The sequence below is a fragment of the Ammospiza caudacuta genome, chromosome Z (genome assembly GCF_027887145.1).
Source record: "Ammospiza caudacuta isolate bAmmCau1 chromosome Z, bAmmCau1.pri, whole genome shotgun sequence".
Lineage (NCBI taxonomy): Eukaryota > Metazoa > Chordata > Aves > Passeriformes > Passerellidae > Ammospiza > Ammospiza caudacuta.
Genome location: NC_080632.1, coordinates 59,257,414 through 59,280,276, shown reverse-complemented (window position 1 = coordinate 59,280,276; position 22,863 = coordinate 59,257,414). Strand labels below are relative to the sequence as shown.

At 36.3% G+C, this 22,863-nt stretch overlaps 1 protein-coding gene across 1 annotated transcript in view; it reads right to left on the bottom strand.

Moving 5' to 3' along the window:
• The window catches only part of RASA1 (RAS p21 protein activator 1), a 45,503-nt gene extending 22,640 nt beyond the window's left edge, over positions 1 to 22,863 (bottom strand). Inside the window, exons 1-9 of the mRNA XM_058823235.1 lie at positions 22,487 to 22,863; positions 13,679 to 13,828; positions 12,312 to 12,447; positions 11,475 to 11,545; positions 8,628 to 8,745; positions 7,756 to 7,787; positions 6,244 to 6,296; positions 5,466 to 5,616; positions 2,427 to 2,505 (exon numbers count right to left, since the gene is read on the bottom strand). Coding sequence (XP_058679218.1) covers positions 2,427 to 2,505; positions 5,466 to 5,616; positions 6,244 to 6,296; positions 7,756 to 7,787; positions 8,628 to 8,745; positions 11,475 to 11,545; positions 12,312 to 12,447; positions 13,679 to 13,828; positions 22,487 to 22,863 — 1,167 coding nt within the window. The remainder of the gene's footprint in view (positions 1 to 2,426; positions 2,506 to 5,465; positions 5,617 to 6,243; positions 6,297 to 7,755; positions 7,788 to 8,627; positions 8,746 to 11,474; positions 11,546 to 12,311; positions 12,448 to 13,678; positions 13,829 to 22,486) is intronic.

Below are 22,863 nucleotides of genomic sequence, written 5' to 3'. Positions count from 1 at the left end.
AGAGAAGAAAGGAAGAAACAGGAAATAGAAAAACTGATAAATTCACACAATAAAGGGTAGTATCTAGAAATGCAAGTAATAAATATGACCGAGCCAGGTCTGACTTTACTAAGTAAGCTGATGAACAAAAGTTCTTTAGCCATAAAAAAACCCAAGAAAAGCAAGACTATAAAGTAGTAAGGACATCGCTGAGATGAAAAGACATATGCACTGGTTCTTACATAATATTCTACATTTCTTCCTGTGCATATATCTGTAAGAATTATGATTTTGATCAAAACAACAGCAAGATGAAAAATAATTTGGTAATACTAATAGGAATTACAGGACCTACAAAGGAAGCTATATCCATATGTTATGAGATGATAACATAACATAACATAACATGATTATCTATCAAGATAATGTTTTTAACGTAAGTGCACAAGGAGTAGTGCACAAAAGAAGACATCTAGTGGCAAATACTTTTAAGTAAACAGCATATCAGACACAGGAATTCCACCAGATTGACTTTGAAATGATGCAAAACTCTTGAATTTTTTTCTCCCCCTCAAAAACACAGAGCGTGGTGTTACATGGAAGGGAGGTGAAGCTGAACATTAACTGCACCACTGAGCACTACATTTTCAAATAAAGTCACAAGTGCATCTGGCTAGGTTAAAAGAATCTGAAGTACTCTCACATGGAAAATGAGTCAATAAAGAGTTGATTAATATAGAAACTAAGTTTCACGTATGTGAAAAGCTAAAATGAAGACTTATTGCCATTATTAAGAGAAAAAATGAAAAAAGTTAGTAATTAAATTTTCCAAGGAGCAGTCTCAGAATTCTTACTTGCTTTCTGACCCAAGCACATTACTGAGCACAAGTTAACAGCAGGAAAGAATGGGGAAGCACCAAGGACACAACACAATTAGCAGAATAGGAAAGATTGCAATAACAAGGAATGTATCTCTTAGTGAAACACACCAGTTACACCTGTTGATACTTACAGAAAATGAGATGTGAACAGCTGAGTCATTCATTGGAGGACTGGGCTGTGAACAGTTGGCTATGCTAACATACTTGTCCCACACGGATGGACTTAACTTCTGCCATGGCAGTGCCTAAGGTGCTGTGTTTTGGTTTTGTGACTGTAATGGTATTGGTAACATAGCATAGTGTTCTGGCTTTTGTTGATCAGTACCTGTATAGCCTCAATACTTTCTCCATTTCCCTCTCTGCCCCCTTCCTCAGTAAGATGGCTTGCTAGACAATATGCTGGGAACAGAGATAGCCAGGACAGACAATGCCAATTTATTAGAGATACTCCCTGTCATGTAACATCATGATCAGCAATAAGCATGGGGGCACACGGAGGTCTCAGAGAACATCTGGGCATTAGTCTACTTGTGAGAGGTGCTGAGTGTTGCCTTTGTATCACCCTTTCCTTTGTTTATAAAACAGTATTTATCTTAACCCAGGAGTTTTTTTGCTTTTGCCCCATTCCACAAGAATAGAGAATGAGCAAACAAAGGTACAGGTGCTTAGCAGCTCACTAGGGTCAACCCACTACAGCAAATTACATGTATATTCGTTAAGTTCTTTCCAGAGGGAAAGGGAATTATGCATAACACAGTACTACTCTAAATTGTTCTGGTACATGTTCAAGAAAGCTGAGTTCACACCAAAATTGGTAGCAGCAAGACAACTATGAAAACATTACAAAGAGACAGGATCAGCTTCTGCGTACTTAGCTTGGTGAACAGAAGAAATGCTCTCAGATTAATAAAAAAAGATGCCACAAAGGGGTATAAATTGCCTGCAACTCTCTTTAGGGAGGACAGGAAGAGCAAATTTCTGATTTCCACTGAAACAGGAAAGCTCGGGAACAGAAAAAGAAAAGAACAGGTACGTAAATTTTACAACTAGTTAAAAGCTCATGAAAAGGTAATGATGTAGTATGCTTATCACTGGTGATCTCTTAGAATCAATTTCTGCTATGGGGCAAGTGTGCTGCAGAACAAGTGCTGCAGTCCCAGCCCCGCAATCACTCCTGAAGCTTTTTGGTGTGTATAGGTTTCCTGTGACAGGGGAAAAAACCCAGACCCTGAAGAGAGGGCAGACTGGCTCCCCTTAATATGGGACTAAATCAAAGCATGAGCCCAGGAACTAGGGGTGCAGAGTAGAGGTCGAACACCACACAACATAAACAGAACTTACCATACTTTCTGTTTACTATAACCCAGTCTTCAGTAAGTGTATGTATTTGAGGATAAAATAAAAGAAACAGATGAGCTGAAAACATTGAAGCTGTCGATGATTTACTACTGGAGATTATGCTGTTTAACTACCACTGGTATCTCTGCTGTAATTTAGTTCATAAATTGATTTGATAGTGATTCAGTGTGTGACTTCAACATCAAAGGCTCAGAGATTAAATCCTACCTGCATTGGAACAGGATCTTTTAAGTAATATCCTTCAACAATCTGTTCTTTTCTGTAGTGCTCAATGATGTCAGCAATACTGTTCCAATAAGAAAAAGAATACTGAAATGTTAAACACATTAGTTTTTCCACCATTTGAGAATCTGCTTTTCCATAAAACCACAAAAAATGTTCCCTCAAAGTTTTAATAAAATCAAGTGTTAATCATCATAATCTTATTTGACAGGAATATACTGAAGTCAAGAAAGTTCATAAAACTGTATTCAGAATGTATTAACCTAAACTCTGCAAAATATTTTAATGACTTGCTTAAAATGTCACATTAGGACACTGCACTTTCCACATTCAGGTAGTACATGTGCATTACCTGCTTTCCAACCAAGTTGAAAAATTACTATTTCATTGGCAATAATTTTCCAAGTCCTAGAATAATTAGATAAGTGGAATGGGACATATTCTGAGCGAAGTGCAATCCCCTTCTAGAAGAACAGGAATAGAAAAGAGAAAAGGTTGGTAGTAGAGCTTATACAGATTACGACTGGACATCACTGAGCTATTCTTTCAAATACTCATGTCAGTAGCACTCCTTTACAGGGATGCACTGATTCTAGTCATCAGATTGAGACTGCAATCGCGTTTGGAAGGCTCAGGAGAGACGTAGTGACAGATACAAGCTGAAATTCAAGGCATTTAAGTTGCTCTAATTTATTTTCACACTACTGAAATTCACATTGTAATAAAGAATAGCAACAGGGACATCAACAGAAATTAATCATTTACATGCAAATATCCATCTAAAAAAACAGCTAAGTAATTAAATAGATAAAAATATACTCAGTGTGACTTCTCAGTTCATGAATACTCAGCTGTGTGTGCAAAGATACAAATAAGGCATGTGTGCAATGCAGGAACAATAGCTTATACTGTAAAAAATCTCAAAAACTTTTAAATAAAGCTATATCAAGGTATCTTGGTTGGCTTTCCTATTTTATTCGGAAGCTATGAACTAGGCAAACTTGATAAAATAACCTTCCCACAAGCACTTTTATTTTTCAGATATGTAAAATGAGGTTAATGTTTCTTTCCGTTTTAATGAAATCAACTAGTTAATTTCAATTTTTACTGAGATACTGTCTGTATATGCTGTTTTCTACATAAGAATTGCAACTGTGTCACACTAAAAAACACAATGACTCAGTCATTACATTTGACAGGTTGAATAGCTACCAGCAACATTTGCTAATCGATCAAACAGCATTACATGAACTTTCTGACTCATCAAATTAGGAATACCTTGACCTTCAATGCAGCATCTACTTCCTTGATTTAAAATGCCATTAGGAGTAATGTAAGGAGCAGGTGCCTGCAAAATTTCTGCAATTTTGTAATACAGGCCAAAGAATAAAGTCAGTTGTATTTAAAAACTCTTTCTGGAGTTAGAGTAACGTTTAGACTAGGAATTCCAAGCCTTGATGAAGCACCCAAGGGCTGTGTTTTTCATTATATGTTTGAACTTCCAGCAAATTTATCAACCTTATACACACAGAAATTTGAACTGAATTATCACCTTAAGAGTATAGTGGTAATTCTCCCGAACATACAACAAAAACAATGATTTTACTTTGACATTAAGGACAATCTCTAGAAAACTACATATCAAAATACTAAAAGAAATTCTTAAAGCAGTTTGTCATAATTTATTGCTGCTTAACTTTAAAATCTTGTTTTCTGTTCGGCTGCATAGAATCTCTTTCAGACAAATATAATCTACACACCAAGTGAATCCAGCACTGCATTATAAAGTCATCTGAAGCAATAACAAGGTAGTATTTTTCTGAAAGTGTATTATTTATTGCTACAAACCCATTTGAGACTAGTAAGAGTTCCACTAACTTGATGATTAATTTGGCATCACCAAGGATGGGGGCCTCGGGGCCTATCATCCTCATCCTAAGTCATGCAACTACAAATTGGCATTTACTTCCATGAAAGGCTGACCCTGCAGCTAGCTTAGTTTTCAGTAAGGATGGCTGAAGGCCAGACTGATTAATGAAGAAGGTATTCCAGCAGCCTGGGTGTGAAATGAGCATAGGTTCCTAAGGATCCAATTATTTAGCCTCACAGCATCATGTGAGTGAAGTCATATAAAAAAGTCCACTGAACTTCATGAGGAGACCTTGATATTTTCTCACACACAGCTGCTAAAAACCTCTACCCAATCAGAAGTGACAGAAATTCTCTATTGGGGTAAGAATGCCCTTGTTCTACGTGAGCAGGTCAGGAAAAATGCTGATTTTTTTAAGGCAGACAATGACCTCTTTTTAAGGAGGAAGGTGAGTTCTCACTACTGAAAATACTTCCAGATACAGCAACTCTAAAAAAATACTATGAAAGACCAAGGTGTATTGATAGTTTCTCCCATAAAAGGGGAAAGACTTCATTATTTCTCTTTCTGTTTTGTACAAATTACTATTTTTTTGCCTCAATGGCAAAAGAAATACATCTTAAGTTTGTTCACTCTAAATGAACTGATCAATATTTCTGCTCCAAGTACCAAGCACATACTTCAATGTAATTTAGTAATTTTTTCAACAACAAAGGCATTTATCGCCTTTCTTGTAAATACCCATTTCTATTATTTGAAAACTCTATTGATTGTCTCAGATAAAATTAGCATTTTTATTTTCCCCTTTTCAAATAGACAAGAACTCATGTAGAAGCTTCCAAGCTGCTTCAAACAGAGTAATCTCTTAATTAAAGATACACAATTTATGGATCCACATGATCCATTCAAACTACAATTTACAGAGTGAAGCAACTGTTTGGCAGAACAAGCACAAATACTTCAAGAGAAACAAGTTACACTTAGGTTATTTAAGCTGTAAGAATCTGCTCAGTTAGTAGTAACTACTACGGAAATTAGAGAAAATATTTAGTATAAAGGAAACTACAGTCTTAAAATCATAGTAGTAAATAATTACCAGGAGCAAATTATGCAAGCACAAAATATGCACAATTCCTTTTGCCACAAAAACTCACCTATTGTAGTATCGGCCTCCCATCATAAATTGATTGTTTGATGTTGGACATATTTTAAAACGCTGAATATTTTCACTGGTCCGGAAATAAAGTGAATAATCACCAGGAGTATTATCTGAAGGCCTCACAAGAAAACTGCACACCTGACCAACTGGAAAAACATCATAACAGTGTTATTTTTCTTAGTGATATATGTAAACCCTTAGAAAATCTATTGCTACATAAATTAGAAAGAACTGCACACCTGAAGAGATACAAACCCTATAAAGGTAAATTACAGTAGTGATCTCAAACTAGAAGAACTAGAACTAAACCACCAGAATTAATGAAAAACGGTTCCACTGTAGGCTGCAACCTAGCCATATCTTTGCCATCTGTTTAAAACATCATACAAAAAAAAGCTCGACAACATTTTCAAATCTCTGTGCCAATATTTAAAGTAGGGTATTAAACAATATGAGTCAGAAGTACTGTTTTCAACTAAAAAAATACTTGCTTTATGAAAGTGAAATAATTGATTCCACACAAAACAATTTTAAAAATTAATTAAATAAAAAAAATTTAGATTAACTTTACTTGAGAACATACTCAGTACTGACAGCCATGAAAGTTTTCATCCAATGTAGTATTCTACTGAGGTAGCACCCAGAGGGATTGGAGAATCTAAAACACTCATTTATGCTTAGATATAGAAAGAAGTTTTGCCACAGTTTAATATTAACAGGATTGCTTTGTGTCATTTCAAAATCACTGTATTTCACATCAGAAATACACATACCTGTCATCAGCAAATTGTAAGCTTCTTGTTTGGAGATCTTCCCATGGAACCATCTTAACAAAGATGAAGAGAAAAATTAGAAAGCAAGACTACCAGCTCTCTTTTTTGGTTATGCTGATATCCAAGACTCTGGCACCTATGAATTAATCTTTATTTTAAAAGACCCAATATATATGGCTGAGACAATCAATGTCCATGCTACTTAATGATTCTCTCCTCCCAACAACATGAAAGACTAACACTAATAGGTATATAAATAAATTACTTCAATAAAACACTTGGAGCTGATGTTCAAATACAAGTGAGTTTAGAGATTGATATGAATTGTCCAAAAAGTAGGTAATTTCATAGGCATTATTTGAAGTCATACAGCAATGTACTAGCATCATGAAATCTGAAGCTCAAACAAGAAGTTATACACAGAAAACCTCAAACTCAAATTTGCGAGAGCTGTGGAAACAAAACCTAGGTTTGTTAGATTAATGAATATAAACTGCTTTGATCTCACACCTTGCACCTTCCCAGAGTCTTGTGTCAGAGTAGTAGCCCACAAAAGTTCACAGCCTCTGCCTAGTTTTGGCATGATACTTACCACTATTTAGAAAAGCCTGACACACTACAACTTAATAAACTGTATTTAAAGGAAAGCTAAAGATACGGTGCTTTTATAAGAAAAGACTCGAATTTCTGGCTTTCTTTCTATACTATCTTCAGATATTAATATAGATTCCGATGAAAGGTAAACAAGAGCTGAAAGACAGAACCAAAGCTCCACATATCCCCTACAAGCTACTTTCCAAATACGAAATTTTCACATTTGAAGACATCCATACTGCCAAATTGACTAGCAGAACTCAATAAACCAAATAGACCACTGAAATGTCTCCTTCTGCCACCAGCCTCTTGGAAAGTGAGAAACAGCAAAAAAACAGCAAGCACAAACATGACAAACAAATGAGGTCATCAGATCAGTCATCAAGGCACTAGACATTTTTCACAACTATCTGCCACTCATCTTCACTTGTGAAAGTAATCTATTAAAAGACATATCAACACAGTACTGATTTTAAGTTTAATTTTTAAATTTTTTTAAAGTATTTAAGTAAATAGAAGGAAGAACAGTCACAGTCCTGTGATTTTTTCTTCAAACTTCAAGCATTATAAGAATCACAGAACTGTACAGAACACAGAATCCTTTGCATTGGAAAATACCGTTGATCATCACATCCAATCCTTAACATAGGACTGCCAAGGCCATCACCAAACCAATGTCACCAAGTGCCACACCTACACACCTTCTAAATCTATCCAGAGATGGTAATTCTACCAAAAGTCCATTACAGGACTTTTTCACATTAGTTATCCCTGCAACTGCAGCAGCTAGTATATAAAGAAGTCTTGAGATTGAAAAAAAAAATCTCTTTGGTCACTTTCTCAAAAACTTAGAAATCTCACAGTGGAACTTGACAAACAGTTATGATTGCTTTCAAACGACAAAAAAAAAATCCTTACATTTTGCCTTCATGGGGATCTTCTTCTCTTCCCTATGAGAAAATTAACATATCAAGTGAATGACAACAGTACAACTCAATTTAAAAAAAAAAAGTTGTAAGTTAAGATATCTGAGGCATTTTTTACCTAAAAGACTTGCTGCAGCTCTATGAAAAGCTTCCCTCTTCATTCATTAGGTAAAAATTCAGCAAAAATGTTATTTCTGATGATTACTTCATTCATGATTCAAGTCCTTTAGAGGTGGTAACTTTTTACAAAGTTTCAACCTTCTCAGCCTTCCTAGCATTAAATTACCACTGACCTATCAGTCTACAGATCAAACGTCTAGTATTGTCACTTCAGTTTAGCTATTCACATCTGGACACAGGCATCAATGAGAAGCATCTCAAGTAACATTGCTATTGGCAAAACACACATGCTGTGTAAGAAGATATTATAAAAAAATCTTTTTTTTTTCTTTTTTTTCTTCTCACCAATAAATTTTTAACCCAAATTTCATCCTAGAATAAAGAGAAAGATCTACCACAATGCAAAATTACATTCTGCTGAGTTAGCGAACTTTTCATGGCAATTGTAAAAATAAACGCAATTGAATGATTCTTTACCAGGACAGTAGATTTTAGGGAAATGCCCAGTAAATTTACAGTACTATTCATTTGCACATATCTTTGGACAATATGAATAAACATTTTCTGATAATAAACTATGTTTAAAAGTTTGTTTTAGTTTTTTAGAACTACTAGATGAATTTACTAGATTCAGAAAACTACACAATTAGAAAACAGGCAATTAAATGTCACTAGTTTTTGTTCAGTATTATTTTATAAGAAAATCCCATTCATTTAAGAAATCTGAATACAAAAATTACTTACCACTTCTTCTACCAGGTCTTCCACAATAAGACCTTGTTCATCTGTCCGTAGGTTTGTAACCCACATCCAGCCATCTTCCAATTCATTATGGACAATAAACATGTCTCCTTTAAGGAAACTGAAGAAGTTACAGCAAGATTTAAATCAGAGATACAATCATAATTTAAAGTTTAAAGAACACAATGAATTTCCATAAAATATTTGGGAAAACCTATTCGTAAAAAATGCAGGAACTGATAATACAAGCACATGTGTAATTTTCCTCACAGTTAAGTAGCCACATATACAAGTTTTCATACTTTTGATTTATGTTTAGTATCTAACATATATTTCAGTGCTCTCAACTTCAAAATGTGCTAATGGATAAAACAAAAATAGGTAAAACACAGTAATATTGTTTTTTTATCGAGAGATCAAATATGCAACACAAGTAAAATAACCCTTAGCAGTCTATAAGAAAGTAATGTTCCTTTCATTGAAAAATTACCTTGCATAATGCAAGTTGTAAAATACCTATTCATTATGTTCTCACATATGAAGACAAGTGATGCAAAGAGAATACAGAGCAGTTACCAGAGATGCCATGCAATTAGCTACAAGCATAAGAAGCATTAACATTCAGAATCAGAGAATCACAGAATCAAATGGGTTGGAAATTACCTCTGATATTACTGAGTCCAACCTACTACCAAATACCACATGTCAACCAGATAATGGCACTAAGTGCAACATCCATAATCTTCCGATACAGTGGTTCCACCACCTCCATGAGCAGCATTTCAATGTCTCATCACCCTTTCTGTGAAAAATTTTCCCCTAATGACCAACCTAAAGCAACCCTGTAAACTAAAGGGGAATTTAAGATTATGTTCTCTTATCCTGCCACTGGTTGCCTGGCAGAAGAGACTGAACCCTATCTGGCTACATGCTTCTTTTAGGGAGTTGTAAAGAGCAATGAGATCTCCCTTGAGACTCCTTTTCTCCAGACTGAGGCCCTGCAGCTGCTCCTAATAGGACTTGTACTCCAGATATTTTACCAGATATTTATTACCCTTCTCTGGACACACTTCAGGACCTCAATGTCTTTCCTTGCATGGCCCAAAACTGGACATGGTTCTCAAGGTGTGGCCTCACCAGTGTTGAGCACAGGGAAAGAATGACCTTCTTAGTCCTACTAGCTACAGCACTGCTGATCCAAGTCAGGATGCCCTTGACTCTCTTGGCCACCGGGGCATAGCTGGCTCATCCTCAACGAGCTGCTGAACAACACCCACAGGTCCATTTCCACTGGGCAGCTGTCTAGGCCTGCAGAGAGTTTATTGCGGCCAAAGTGCAGGACCCAGCACCTGGTCTAAGGGAGTTTTTATTTCTGGAGACTTGTGTAAGTTACTCCTTAAATATTAAGAACACAAACTCAGGTCACATGAAAACCTTTCACTGCAGCACAGAATTTTTAACCATGTTTCATTATGCATCAAGGTACAGGAAAACCAATAAAGAGTGAAGCTCATTAACTACCATTGCAATTAAAAATTTCATAGCAAATGTCTGTGGCACGGCTCTCATATGAAGTAGGCTAACAGAAAAAACAAACCACTATTGAAAACAAAGAATAAATTCAACTATTCAGCTTTAACAGGTAACAAACAACAAAAGCACCCTCCATTACTGCATAGTTACTGCATGGAAGACATGTTGAAATTAACTCAGTAATACTTCAAACTTAAGAAATATTTATTATGATATTAAAATTCTAAGTCAAAATTCTCTGAAATACATAATTACTTCAAGAGCATATTAATTCAATCTAGAACAAACTTGAGAACTCGGGTCTCAGCTATGCCATGAACTGAACTATTTTAGCCATTTAGACATCAAAACACCAACTCTGCATTTCAGCTCTGTCCTAAAAGAGGAAGAAAAGGTTTAATTGCCTATAATTTTTGTTATGAAGCTGACAGGTACAATAAGACACGTAAAAGATTATTTTTTGTTGTTCTCCCACAGAGTAGGAAGCCTTAGTTGCAATGTGCCATTAGAGAGCCCGTTCCCATCTATGACCTTAGTAAAACACATAATTACAAAAACAAATATCCTCATATCATCCTTTAAAGGATCAGACTGGACTGTGAGTCCTGGACTAAATTTCCATCCAAATGAGGATATAAAGCTCTCATACGATAATAATCTTAAACCTAAGAAAATTCCCAATTCAACTGGTGTACTACATCAGTTTACGAAATCTGTTGCATTAGAGAGATCAGAAACCACCACAAATCATTTTCAAATCCTCCTATTTTTTCAGCAGGAAAAAAATTATCTCAAAAAAGCAGTATCAATCCCAAGTAAGCAGAAAATGGTCTTCTATTGAAATACTCACTTCTTCCATTCTTAAATTTGTAAGTAGCCAAGGCCCACTTTCTCTTTCTAGTGATCTGAATTGTTTCCCTCAGCTACACATCTAATAGTTCTGTGTCAGTTTAGAAAAAAACCTAGCTCATTTCTTTCACACACTCAGATAAGGCATTTCCATACAGAATTCTTTGACACATAAATTTGTCCTTTTGGTAAAAATCTAGGGCTTTATAAACATATTTCAAAATTATAAGATTTTAATTCTATATACCTTTACGTACCTTCCATTCAATTAATGCAAACAAATATACCAAGAACAAAATGTCTTACTCTTATTTCAAACCAAAGAACAGAGAGATATAATCTGTTAATCTAACCACATCAAGTTTAAGATGCAACTGGAAAATACTTGCATACAAACACCTACGTAAATTATAACTATTTATGAATACTCTTGAGAATTTCACAGCTACTGCTGTTACTCAAACATACCTTATTTCATCAGTTTCTGGCACTTTGGTGTAAGGTAGAATTGCTCGAACTCGCCTTCTGTCTTCCACAGGCTACAGTTTAAAAAAGAGCAATGTTTTTTTCTCTTTACTCTGTACTGTATATTCTATACTGTAGAATCTTTTTCCCCAGCCTTATGCTATTCTGAGGCAAAGAACAGAACTTATATCCACCTTGCCAGTTTTTTATTTCCAAAGCTCAAAACCACTGTCAACTACAAACATATAATTTGTTGAACTAAGAGCACTTACTTAAAATTTTTTTTCACTTAGAGCGGAAATAACATCCCAAATTTTAAAATTCAGAAACATCTTTATTCAGGTTTCGGGTTTTGTTACAGGGGATATTTTGCAGTGGTTTTTTTTTCATTTTAATTACTTTTGTTGTTTTAAGGATGGGCATGTGAAAGAAACCTTGGTTATCTACAGGATGCATTTTGAAACTACTGCTAGATATCCAAAATGTGACAGAATAGTGATAGTTACACAGTAACAGTGCTCTTTATTACAAGAACTGAACTTTATTACAAGATAACAAGTATTGTCTTGTTTTCTCTGTCTACTTAAAATGATGTTACTACATTGTGCAATAACTGCAATACCTATATCTTCCTCATTATGTATTTTTATTAAATAGCAATTTTTTTCATCATTACTTTGTATCAGTAAAAATGCATTTTTATACTCCCTATAGTCCCACGTATGCCTATGCCAAACAACAGGAAACTTTCTAAAATTTTTTTCCCAAAGAAAATTTTGAATTGTGATTAAAGTTACAAACGTTTTAGTAAGTTGGTCTTCAGGAATTTTTTTTACTTGCCTCTGGAGGTGCTACTGGAAATAAGAGCTTTTCCCCTTTCAGCAAGCAGGACACATGACTGTAATAACCGATCAGGTCAGAGAGTGAAGCAAAGCGACGTCCACCAATGTAGTAGTCTCCACACATGGCAATAATCCTGTTAATGAAAAGAACAGAAGATTGACATTAGAAAAAATTTTGCTACCAATTTTTTTTTTAAGAAAAGGAGATTAGCATCATGTTTAATTCTTAAAACAGCGCCTACATTCAGCAAAATACAGTATTACAGACCCTTTGTAAACATGTAAAAAAACCTAATGAATACATATATTTTATAAGCCACCAGTTTTTTATCTAAAGAAAGTGCTGATTCACAGAAAAAGACAGCACATTTGTCAGAACTAAATGAAATAAAAAAAAGTAAGCGTGAACATCCTGGAAAACTAAAATAATGCACTACTACACAACAGCATTATTATTTGTATCATGCACGACAAACACCTTTTATAATAGGCACAAAATGAACAAAGTAGTAAAGTACTTTAATAAAAAATTACTACACCTCAAAACTACACAATGCAGAAAACAAACACCATCAAAAATTAGTCATTTTGTTACAGTTAGTTTAGCATCCATATTAAATGTTAAAAAATTATTTTGGAATAATCAAAGTATCTCCTGAAACTCAATTAAAAAAATTTATATCTAATGGGAAAAAGCTCACACAACCATTTCAGTAGTTAATGCATAATCTGAATTAAGCTGTTTCTTCCAAGAAGTAATGTAAAATGCATACAAAGATGAATCTTCAGATATTAAGTCCAAGCTCATAAGCATATAACACTGCAACAGAAGTCAGAAAACAATGCTCAGGACATATGCTGAAAGCTGTTTCCAGCAAACCTTTCAATTACTAAACATATAATCTATTCGTGGCTTTTGCTTTGGGCTTTTTTTTGCTTGTTTGGGGTTTTTTTGTTTGTTTTGGGAAGTGTTTGTTTGTTTGGGGTGTGTTTTTTCCCCTCAAAATTAAGGAAGCAACCAGGCGTGCTAACACTTTAACTATGATAACTACAATGATTACTATGGAACGGACACAAAACAATCTCCTTCACTGACTAATGAAACCTGCAGGGTGCTTTAAGTCTACTCAAACCACTTTAGGCAAGCTTCTCTATCCAGATATTTTTGGTTTCCTCACACTTCGGTTCTTCACCCTACAAAGTAATTTTAAAGTAGCATGATTTAAAACAATCAAACACAAATAAAAAGCTGTACAATTAAAGCTTTAAGAGCCAAAAATACTGCATTGTAATGCAATCATTGTTCACTTTATTGTGTTCTGAAACAAAAAGTAGATAGATCAAAATAAAACACTTAATTCTCACCTAAAATGATTGACATTTGTTTTACTAAGGAATGAAAGCACAAATGAACCTGGTCTCCGATCACTCTCTCGAATAAGGTAACTTCCAGGTTTTCCTGCTTGTCGAAGACGTTCTTCTGCAATTGTTCTGTCAAGTTTTCCATGATACCATCTGAAAAAGAGTAACAATGGGCATCCTTAGAACTTAAGGGTTTTGCTTACTTTCAGAAAATAGACCTGTGAAAGGAACAAAATCTTTCAGTCAAAACCCATATAACTCCAAAACTTTGTGAATCACGTTGTTACAAGTTCAACCTCCTAGATGACTCATTTCCAAAAACCGTATTTTTAACATAGCAGAGTTTTCCAGATAACCTACTTTTCCCAAGGAACAACCCTAAGAGGCAGAGACTCTACACATATCATAGTTTTTATCTCCTCCCTAATTTGTTTACTTTAAAAAAACAGAAACTGAGGTGACTGACCTGGCTTGGAATTACTGTATTTTAAGCCTACGAAGATGTCAGTTCAGGCTCAGTATCCCAAAAGCACAAACGCAGAAGTGAATTCTATCAGACTGTTCCTCAGCTGACAGTGATGCTGATGCAGCAAAGCCAGTAAAGAATTGGACAGCAGTCACCAGGCTACCATCCAGCCCCAAAATCAACTTTTCTAATCACAATGTGCACTCTCTCAATCAAAAGTGAGTGCTGATACATGGCAATCACAGACTGCAAAATATGACAAAGGAAATCTTTAATCTACTGCTGCCATTCAAGCATTCAATCACCTTTCTCAGTTTATTTATACAGCCTGTGTCAGAACACTTGTTCTACTTCAAATGATCAAGATTAACTTGTTCTTCTTTCAAGAAAGTAGTGATATAGAGCAGTTTTCAAAGACAGCCATTCTTCTCATTACCTTCACCAAGCCACAGCATGGTCAGAGCTATATATTGCAATAATTCATTAGCTCCTCCACCTAATTTTGCTTGATCAAACCTTTTATTTTTACACTCAGAAACTGTCAGCTTCAAAACAGCCAGTGTTTTAGACAATTAAAATCCTTCACCACTTCAGATCACATACCATTTAGCTTTAACACTTCAGACTGTTTTGTAAGATTCACAAACATGCAATTTAGAAGATATGTAAATGATCTCTTGAATCAATATATGCAAAAATATCAAATATTTCACAGCATACAGCTTCAAAATTTTAAAAAATTAAAAGTTGAGCTGTTGATAAAATCTGAACAAAAGCAATTTTTTTCTACGAAATGGAAAAAAAAGCTTTGAGAGCTTTCATCAGAACAAAACCTTGATAAACCAAACCAAAAAACACCATTTCACCAGTAGGAGCAGCACAAGTATAAATACTGTTTAACCTGACAAACCTGGGTGCTTGCTAGTATTGCTCCCCCCTGCTTCTCTTCCTCATCCTGATCAAAACAAGCTAGACCAGTAGAAGCACCGTTGTGTCTGTACAACATTTAAAACTTGCAACTGCTGCAGACCTAGTTAAATCAGCAAGAGCCTGTGTCATTCCATTCCAGAGCAAAGCAGCTTCATTCATGAGCAGAAATCTGTCATTCAGAGACAGACACAAAGAAGTGGTCATGCCTTCTCGACAAGGAGAGTCTTTTAGGAAATGAAGCAAAACAAAGACAGCTGATTATCAAGTAAGATTAAGATTAAATATTCTGTGTGTCAGTGTGCCCAGCGCAGCTGAAACCTGAGTGAGTTTGCTCCCAGCACGTTGCAACTGGCATTGCTTTCCTGGACAGACTGACTTTCATGAAGTATATAACTCCTCAACATTCCATTTCTATTCTAGACTAATAACAGATTGAGTTTTTATTTGCTCCTATTTATCACACACTTGAGGAAAATAATCTTAATTCTATTGAGAGACCCATTGCATTAAAATGCCAAATTTAAAGAAAGGCACAATTTCAAAATGAAGAAGTGAGAGTCTCAATAAGAATGCAAATTACACAAAAAATTTTACAGAATAAATAGAAAGGCAGGAGCAGATAGAAGAATTTTTCTGTAAAGGACCAGGATTTCTAACAACAACAGCACAAATTTAGGTGCCCCAATTCTCAGTTCAGGAGCGTCAAACAAAAAAGACACCCTCGTTGCTGGTGATGGCAATATATTGTTATATGCCACATCCTTTAACACTGAACAGGCTATACTTTGTCCCATTCAACACTTTTATACCAAGTGTACCAGGAGACATTTATTACCTGGTAAAACATTTAAGGAAAAGTTCGGTTTTGGAAATAAAAATATTAAGTTAACTTCTGAGTGAAAATACATTCAGTGTCACTGAACTCACATATAAAATATTAACTTCTGATGCAAAAAAACACTGTATTTACAGCTCACACTGCATTAGTGTAATGTACCAAATTACAGTATAGTACTAGTTGCAGAAATAAGCATTAACACTAAATTTAATACAAATGACAGTAAAGCAGTCAATATTGAGCAATGACATGAGAAAATAGCTCAAGTGATATACTCAGGAAACCTTGTAGATTTTATATATCTTTAAAAAAATAGGATACACATTTAAGTGCAAACTTGTATAATACCTTTAGAGTATGCAAAACGGTTGTCAAGAAATAACTACATTTTTTCAAAGAGCAGTTTCATCAATACATAAAAACAGTTTATTCACATAATACATAATCCAGGAGCACTGAAAGACATCACTGTCGGAATCAATGTCATATAACCCATCCTGCTATCACCAGTTTTCAGTATTATAGAAAGATACATTCTGCAACTTCCCATCATAATCTTCAAGGACTTTGATAGCAAACAGTAAACACTGTTTTACAAAACTGCAGTACTCAATCTCATTTAAGGGTATTGACTAATCTAATGAGCACTAATGAAAGATTTTAACATCTCTTACGCTGCACTACAAAGAAAGATCCATCCAATAGTCAGTTTTATCCAAAGAAAGTAGAACAGAAATGAGTAAACTACAGAGCTAGCCATACTCCTAACTAAGAGAATAGAACACAGAACACTCTGATGGAAATAAACAGGCTACCATCATTTCTGAAATGAAATAAAGTGACTCCCAGATCCTTTCGTTTTAAGCTCCAATCAGGTAGTTGAGTGAAGCCTGAGTATTTCAGCAAAAATACATCACAGGAAACCACCTCTCCCTCTGAGTTTTCTACCTCAAGATTTACAACTTCAATATTTTGCAATCAAAACAATTTCAAATTTATTGTTTTCAGTCCAAAGCAAAGCCAACCATAGAGATTCTTACTGGATGCAAAAGGAATTGCTATGTATGGTCTACTATAAGTCTCATGAAAGGAATTAATGTTTGGATGTGAAAGTATCACATTAAAAACCTGCCTAGCTTATCATAAATAAGTTGCCAAATGACTGTGACTTACAAGTTCTTACACTCAAAATTCTAACGCACTACTACTTAGATGTACATCCTCCATCATTGCCAAGGACAAGATCCCTATAATGTCTCATCAGTCATCTCTGCTTGTTTGCCTGACCCTACCTAGGAACACTTCTGTATTTCTAAAATTACCTTTGCATTTTTTTTAAATGCTGACAATCCACTCCTTTCACTGTGTTTTGAGCAAACATAATTCAATGACATTCTGAATCACAGCTAGTACTCTAACAATGCAGTTACTGTTACAACATGCATTGAAAGAGAGTAAGTATAAGTAGCCTTGCAAGCATATGTTATAAAATTATTCAACTATAAAATGTCCTATCAATTATAGACTGCAATTAAGGTGTTTTTTTCTGTGACTACCTGTTTAACTTGCCTGCTTTAAGAAACCTGTGTAATTGTTCTTTATTTTGCTTCTAAGAGAATACCAGTAAAAGGCTTCCATGTTTCAGAAAATTGTCAAAACTGTGCATGAAAATGCTCCCATCTGCCAGTTTATTTCAAAAACAACATGTTCAGAACTCCAACTCTATCTATCACAATTCAATTACAACATGCAGACAAAGACACAATATCACAAAGAGCCTCTATATCCACACATGCAACATACAGGTGCACAGAAGAATGGTGCCTATACCACCGCGACACTGAGTGGCTGACAACCATACGTCAAGTCATGAACGTCATGGAATGATCTGCACTGCAGTCAGAGCTGCGACCTCAGGTCCACACGCAATCAAGAGATCCCTATATTTTCCCAAGCTACATGGAAGATGTTGGGTAGTCACACCAGCCCAATTAGGCCCAGCCAGCCATTTCTAGATGCATTTAGCAAGTTCGCAGTATAGCTATATGGCTTCTGGCCCCCACCACCACAAGACCCGTGCAAGGAACAAGCCATTCACAAAAAAGCAGTAGATGGTGAATTTACTATATGGAAGGAGGCAGCTGGTATTACATGTAGAAGCATGTCACACTGTACAACCAATCTTTATTTACATATTTCCTTTTTACATGTGGGAAAAGCACGTGTGAAGTTTTGCCACACAGGCACACTGCTGGCTTAGTTCACATCCTCATGCCCACATGCTTCTCTGCAGAGCTGCTTTCCAGCTGTTTAGCCCCACCACGTGCTTAGTGTTACTACTCCCTAGTGCCAGAGCTCTGTGTTTCCTTTGTCCAACTACACAAGCTCTCCAGCAGCCCAATTCTCCAGCCTGTCCACATCACCCTGGATGTCAGCACAGCTACCTGATGTTTCAGCTTCTCCTCTTTCAATTTTGCATTATCTGTGAACTTGCTAAGGGTGCATGCACTCTATCTAAGCAGGTCACAGTACTGGCCCATGAAGGCACCCAAGGGAATACTCCCAGTAATTTGCTTCTATCTGGACTTCGAGCTGCTGATCACCATGCTCTGTTCCTAGTCATTCAACCAGTTTTCAATGCACCTCATGTCGTTTAACCTAAGTTATACTCCATCAGTCTGCCTGCAAGAAGACTACAGAAGACAGTGTCAAAAGCCTTAGTAAGTTATGGAAAACTCTCTCCCTTTCTCCCCCAAGTCAATGACTACATCACAGAAAGCTCTTAGGTTGATTAAGCACAATTTTCCTATTATAAATCCATGCTGATTACTTCTCACCACCTTCAGCACAAAATATGATTAAAAGATAATAGCATTTAAATATATTATATATTAAATATATTAAAATTTAATAACAGAAACCTTTTTCTGTTGCATCACTAACAAGACTGATAGAGAAAACATTTTATATAAAAATAAAAACTATTCAAGACCACCTTCAGTCTTTAAATAGTGCATAAAAGTAAATAAAGCAGGTCAAGTGTATAAACTCTTTCAAGCTCTGAACATTTTACTAGTACTGACCATACACTGGAGGGACACTGAGGAACCAACCCTGCAATACTTATGCACAGTACAAAGACTATGTTAAAACAAGACGTCTTCTCCTCTCTTCCACTATGCCTACCAGCAAGACATATTACAAGATGCTTATTTTTCTGGGGAGAAAGATATGAAAGAAACTGAAAAACTACTATGGGAATTTTGCAAATTTATGCTTGAACCAAAATATGGAGTCCTATTCTGAAGAGACCTAAGCCCTCACTAGAAAATCTGTGTTCACCTTTCCTTCACAACCACAGAACATACAGACAAAAAAACTTGAAAAAACACAGTACAGTATTACACTTCTCAATGGGGTAGGCTAGTAAAAGAACTGCCAAAGTCCCACACTGGTATTATGGGACTCAATCAATGACACAAAATAAAAACTAAATAAAGAGCATGTAAAACATTCTAGTTACTGTTTAAACAAAATGATATTCTCTAATGTTAACTAGAAATACTGACTAAACTACTGAAAAATCATCCTCAAACTTCTGGCTTCAAATGCTGTCCTACTTCTGGTTTTATTTATCTAAAGTTTTCATTTACTTATGAACTAACACACTCAGTTTACTTACTGTTTCACTTCCTGCAGTAGGTTAGGTACAATATTGTTTCACTGTGTTTAACCACTCATTTAAGACTACTTCTAACACCACACATCTCACTGGAAGCAGCCCAGAATACACTACCCACCGACTTTTGAAAAACAAGGTGTTGTCTTCCATGCACAACAGGAACTACTGAAGAAAATCATTATCTAATAAAGACAATATTCTATGCTAACTACATTAACTGCTAAACAAAGAAACCTCACACGCTAAAATCTATTGACATCACATTTCATTTTCTTTATACAGGTACCTAACTAAACACACCAACATTATTTCCTGATAATTTACAGTGCAACAGATTCCTTCATTAGTCTGGAAAAAGGCCTTCTGCAAATTATTCAGAAAAATTTTTTTCTCGAGTTACTGAAACAAATGCAGAACTTTCAGCTTGCCACCTCGAATACTCATGTGAAGATACTAGAACTTCACTGTATGATGAGGAAAATGGTCTACTTTAATGAAATCCATTCTTATTCATATTTCTCGGTCTTCATCTTCAGTTTTTTCTCATTATGCTGCCTGAATAAACTCCAAGAGTGACTGTAAGAATATATCTGCTTTGGGCAAGATTTGTTTTAACCAAAGAGTATTTTGACAGTCTATTTCATTTTGCGTGGTTGATCACTTTCAGATTTCAACTGATTTCCATTTCAAACTGATAAGCACTGCTCAAAAAACACTATATGAAAATGCAAGTTTTGCAGCAATACTGGAATGGCTCCTGCCACATTAATGCAATGCTAGGACAGAAAATAATTTTAAATCAAATACATAAAAAAATCAGCATTCATTCATTCATTAAATCCCAAGGCATTTCCTTATGCTATTTGAGCCTGTCTCTGAGGTCTGCAAATGGGGGAGAAAGCAAGGGGAAAGATGACCTAAAAAAACTCAGCATTACCTTTATTCCCTAGTATCCTGTGCATCCCACCTGGTATTAAGCTGCAACAGAAACACACCACTGCTGTGCTCTATAAAAATGAAAGCGCACACACCCACACACATACTGAATAGACAAGCCTCAAATTAGCTTCACTCCAGATCAAAGATTAAAAAAAATCAACCCTACTGTGAGATTCTGAGTTTGTGAATAAAGAGAAGGTCTTATATGCTAGTATCCTGCCACTGCTTGAATATTAAAAAATACACAATAAAATTAGATATATTCCCCAGATCTCCCTGAGCAAACCATATTTACAGCATCCTCATGGGAAGTGCAGAACCTGCAGGTGCTTCATTTCCCATCTCTCTGTACTAGTTACTACAAAAGCAAGAATGCCAAATCTACACTATTTCAAAGCATACTCATGTTTAAAAAAGCATTTGTAACATCTTTATAGCCTAAAAATTGGAAGACTAAGAACTCATATTGTGTCTGGTTTGTGTTTGAGCTTTTTTGTTTGCTTTGTGCTTGTTTTTTTTAATCTGCAAAACAAGCTCAGAGAAGCTTGTTATAAAGGCTATTATAATTTTATGTCCTACTTAAAATGAAAATGGCTCCTGAAATCGTAAGAGTATGTAACATAATGCCAAAGTTAACTCTGCTAGTCAAGTTATGACAGAATATAAAGAAGAAATCCAAAATTTCACACAGATTATTAGTTAACTTTCTACCTATCTAAATATGTCTCTTAAAATACAACTGTATGTTATTCCCTAAATTATCCACTATACGCAAGAACTACAAAAACAACACATTTATAGAAATTATACTAATGAAAAAATGCAAGCCTCTGAAACCATTTCAGTTTGGGGAGAATATGATAAGGATATGGAAGAAAATGCTTATTTTCTATTCTAACACACACCTTGGAAGTGCTTTGAGTAAACCTGCAGATTTCCTATAGTGAAATCCAAAGGTTGTATTAAGAGTATTTACTAATTACATGGACTCTACATAACATTATCTGATCTTATATTTCACACAACTTAAACAAAGAACTAGTCTGCCTCTAGTGGAAGATTCTTTCTAGTACCAGCACTAAAGGAATCCAAATTAAACTGATGTACGGATAAATACAGTAAAATTTAATTATAAGTTTATAATTTATTCCAAATGTCTTCTCTCTCCAAGCATAACCTTTATGAAAACAACTTTAAATTGGCTGAGCAGCAAGGCAGTTAAAACATTTATAAAAATATCTCTCTGTTAACACTTTTAAAATTGGAAATTATTTTAATTCCTTTTAAGTCCAGGACTCAAGACTGCCTGAATTTTTAAAAAGATCCAACAAGTGGGCATTACTTTGGCTGTTTCTATATGAAATGGAAAATAAAGGTTATCTTCTTTTTTTTTTTTTAACAGAAAGCAATGCAACACAAAATGAAGACATAGTAAATTAGGTCTTTTATACCATGGATGGGTTTTTTTTACTCTATTTACAGAAATTAAGTTTATTACTCTACCGTGAAGGGGCTACCAGTGACTGGAAACGTCTCCCCAACAGGTAGTTTAAACGATAACCAGAATAACTCACTCTTCCTGGCAGCCTCTGCAGTACTGCTATGAAAACTTGCTAAAAACTAATTCAGCCGCCTTTTTCCCGTGAGCTGATGCCACTCACTACCGGAGGACCAGCTCCCCGTGAAGGGGAAGGGGTCCGACCTCCCTGTTGCCGCCGTTCACTCTCCTGACTTGCGGGTGGGCTGCGCTCCATAGACCACGGGCAGTGTCCCCGTGAAGCAAACTTCCTGCTGGAACGGAACAGCAGGAGGGAGGGAAAGTGAAGAGGTGGGACGCAAAACTTCTGCGAGACTGCCAGCCGAGTTTGACACACTGTCTCCCCGGCCAGCGGTGGGGGCCCGGGGGCGCTGTACCCACTCCCCACAAGGATTGAGGCGGGGGCGGCGGGTACTCACTGATTGGTGGGGGGCGCGTTGAGCGGAATGGCCACCTCCTCTTCCTCGTACTCCGGCCCGTCCAGTGAGTCTCCCTCGTCCACCCCCAGCCCCCCGGCCAACGCTGGGGGGGGCGGCAGCGGGGGGAAGCCGGGATCACCAGCCGCAGCGGCCGCTGGAAGGGCTGGCCCCACGCCCAGCTCCAGTAGCTCCAGAACTGAGCACAAATCCGGCCCGCCTGGGGGGCCGCCGCCGACCAGGAAGGGGCCTTGCGGCTCCGGCGCCCGACCGCGGCACAAGGCGGGGCAGTGCCCCAGCTCACCGGCCGCGGCGGCTCCCGCCGTCCCGGCCACAGCGCCCGAGCCGCCCTCCTCACCCGTGGCCTCGGCCGCCATCAT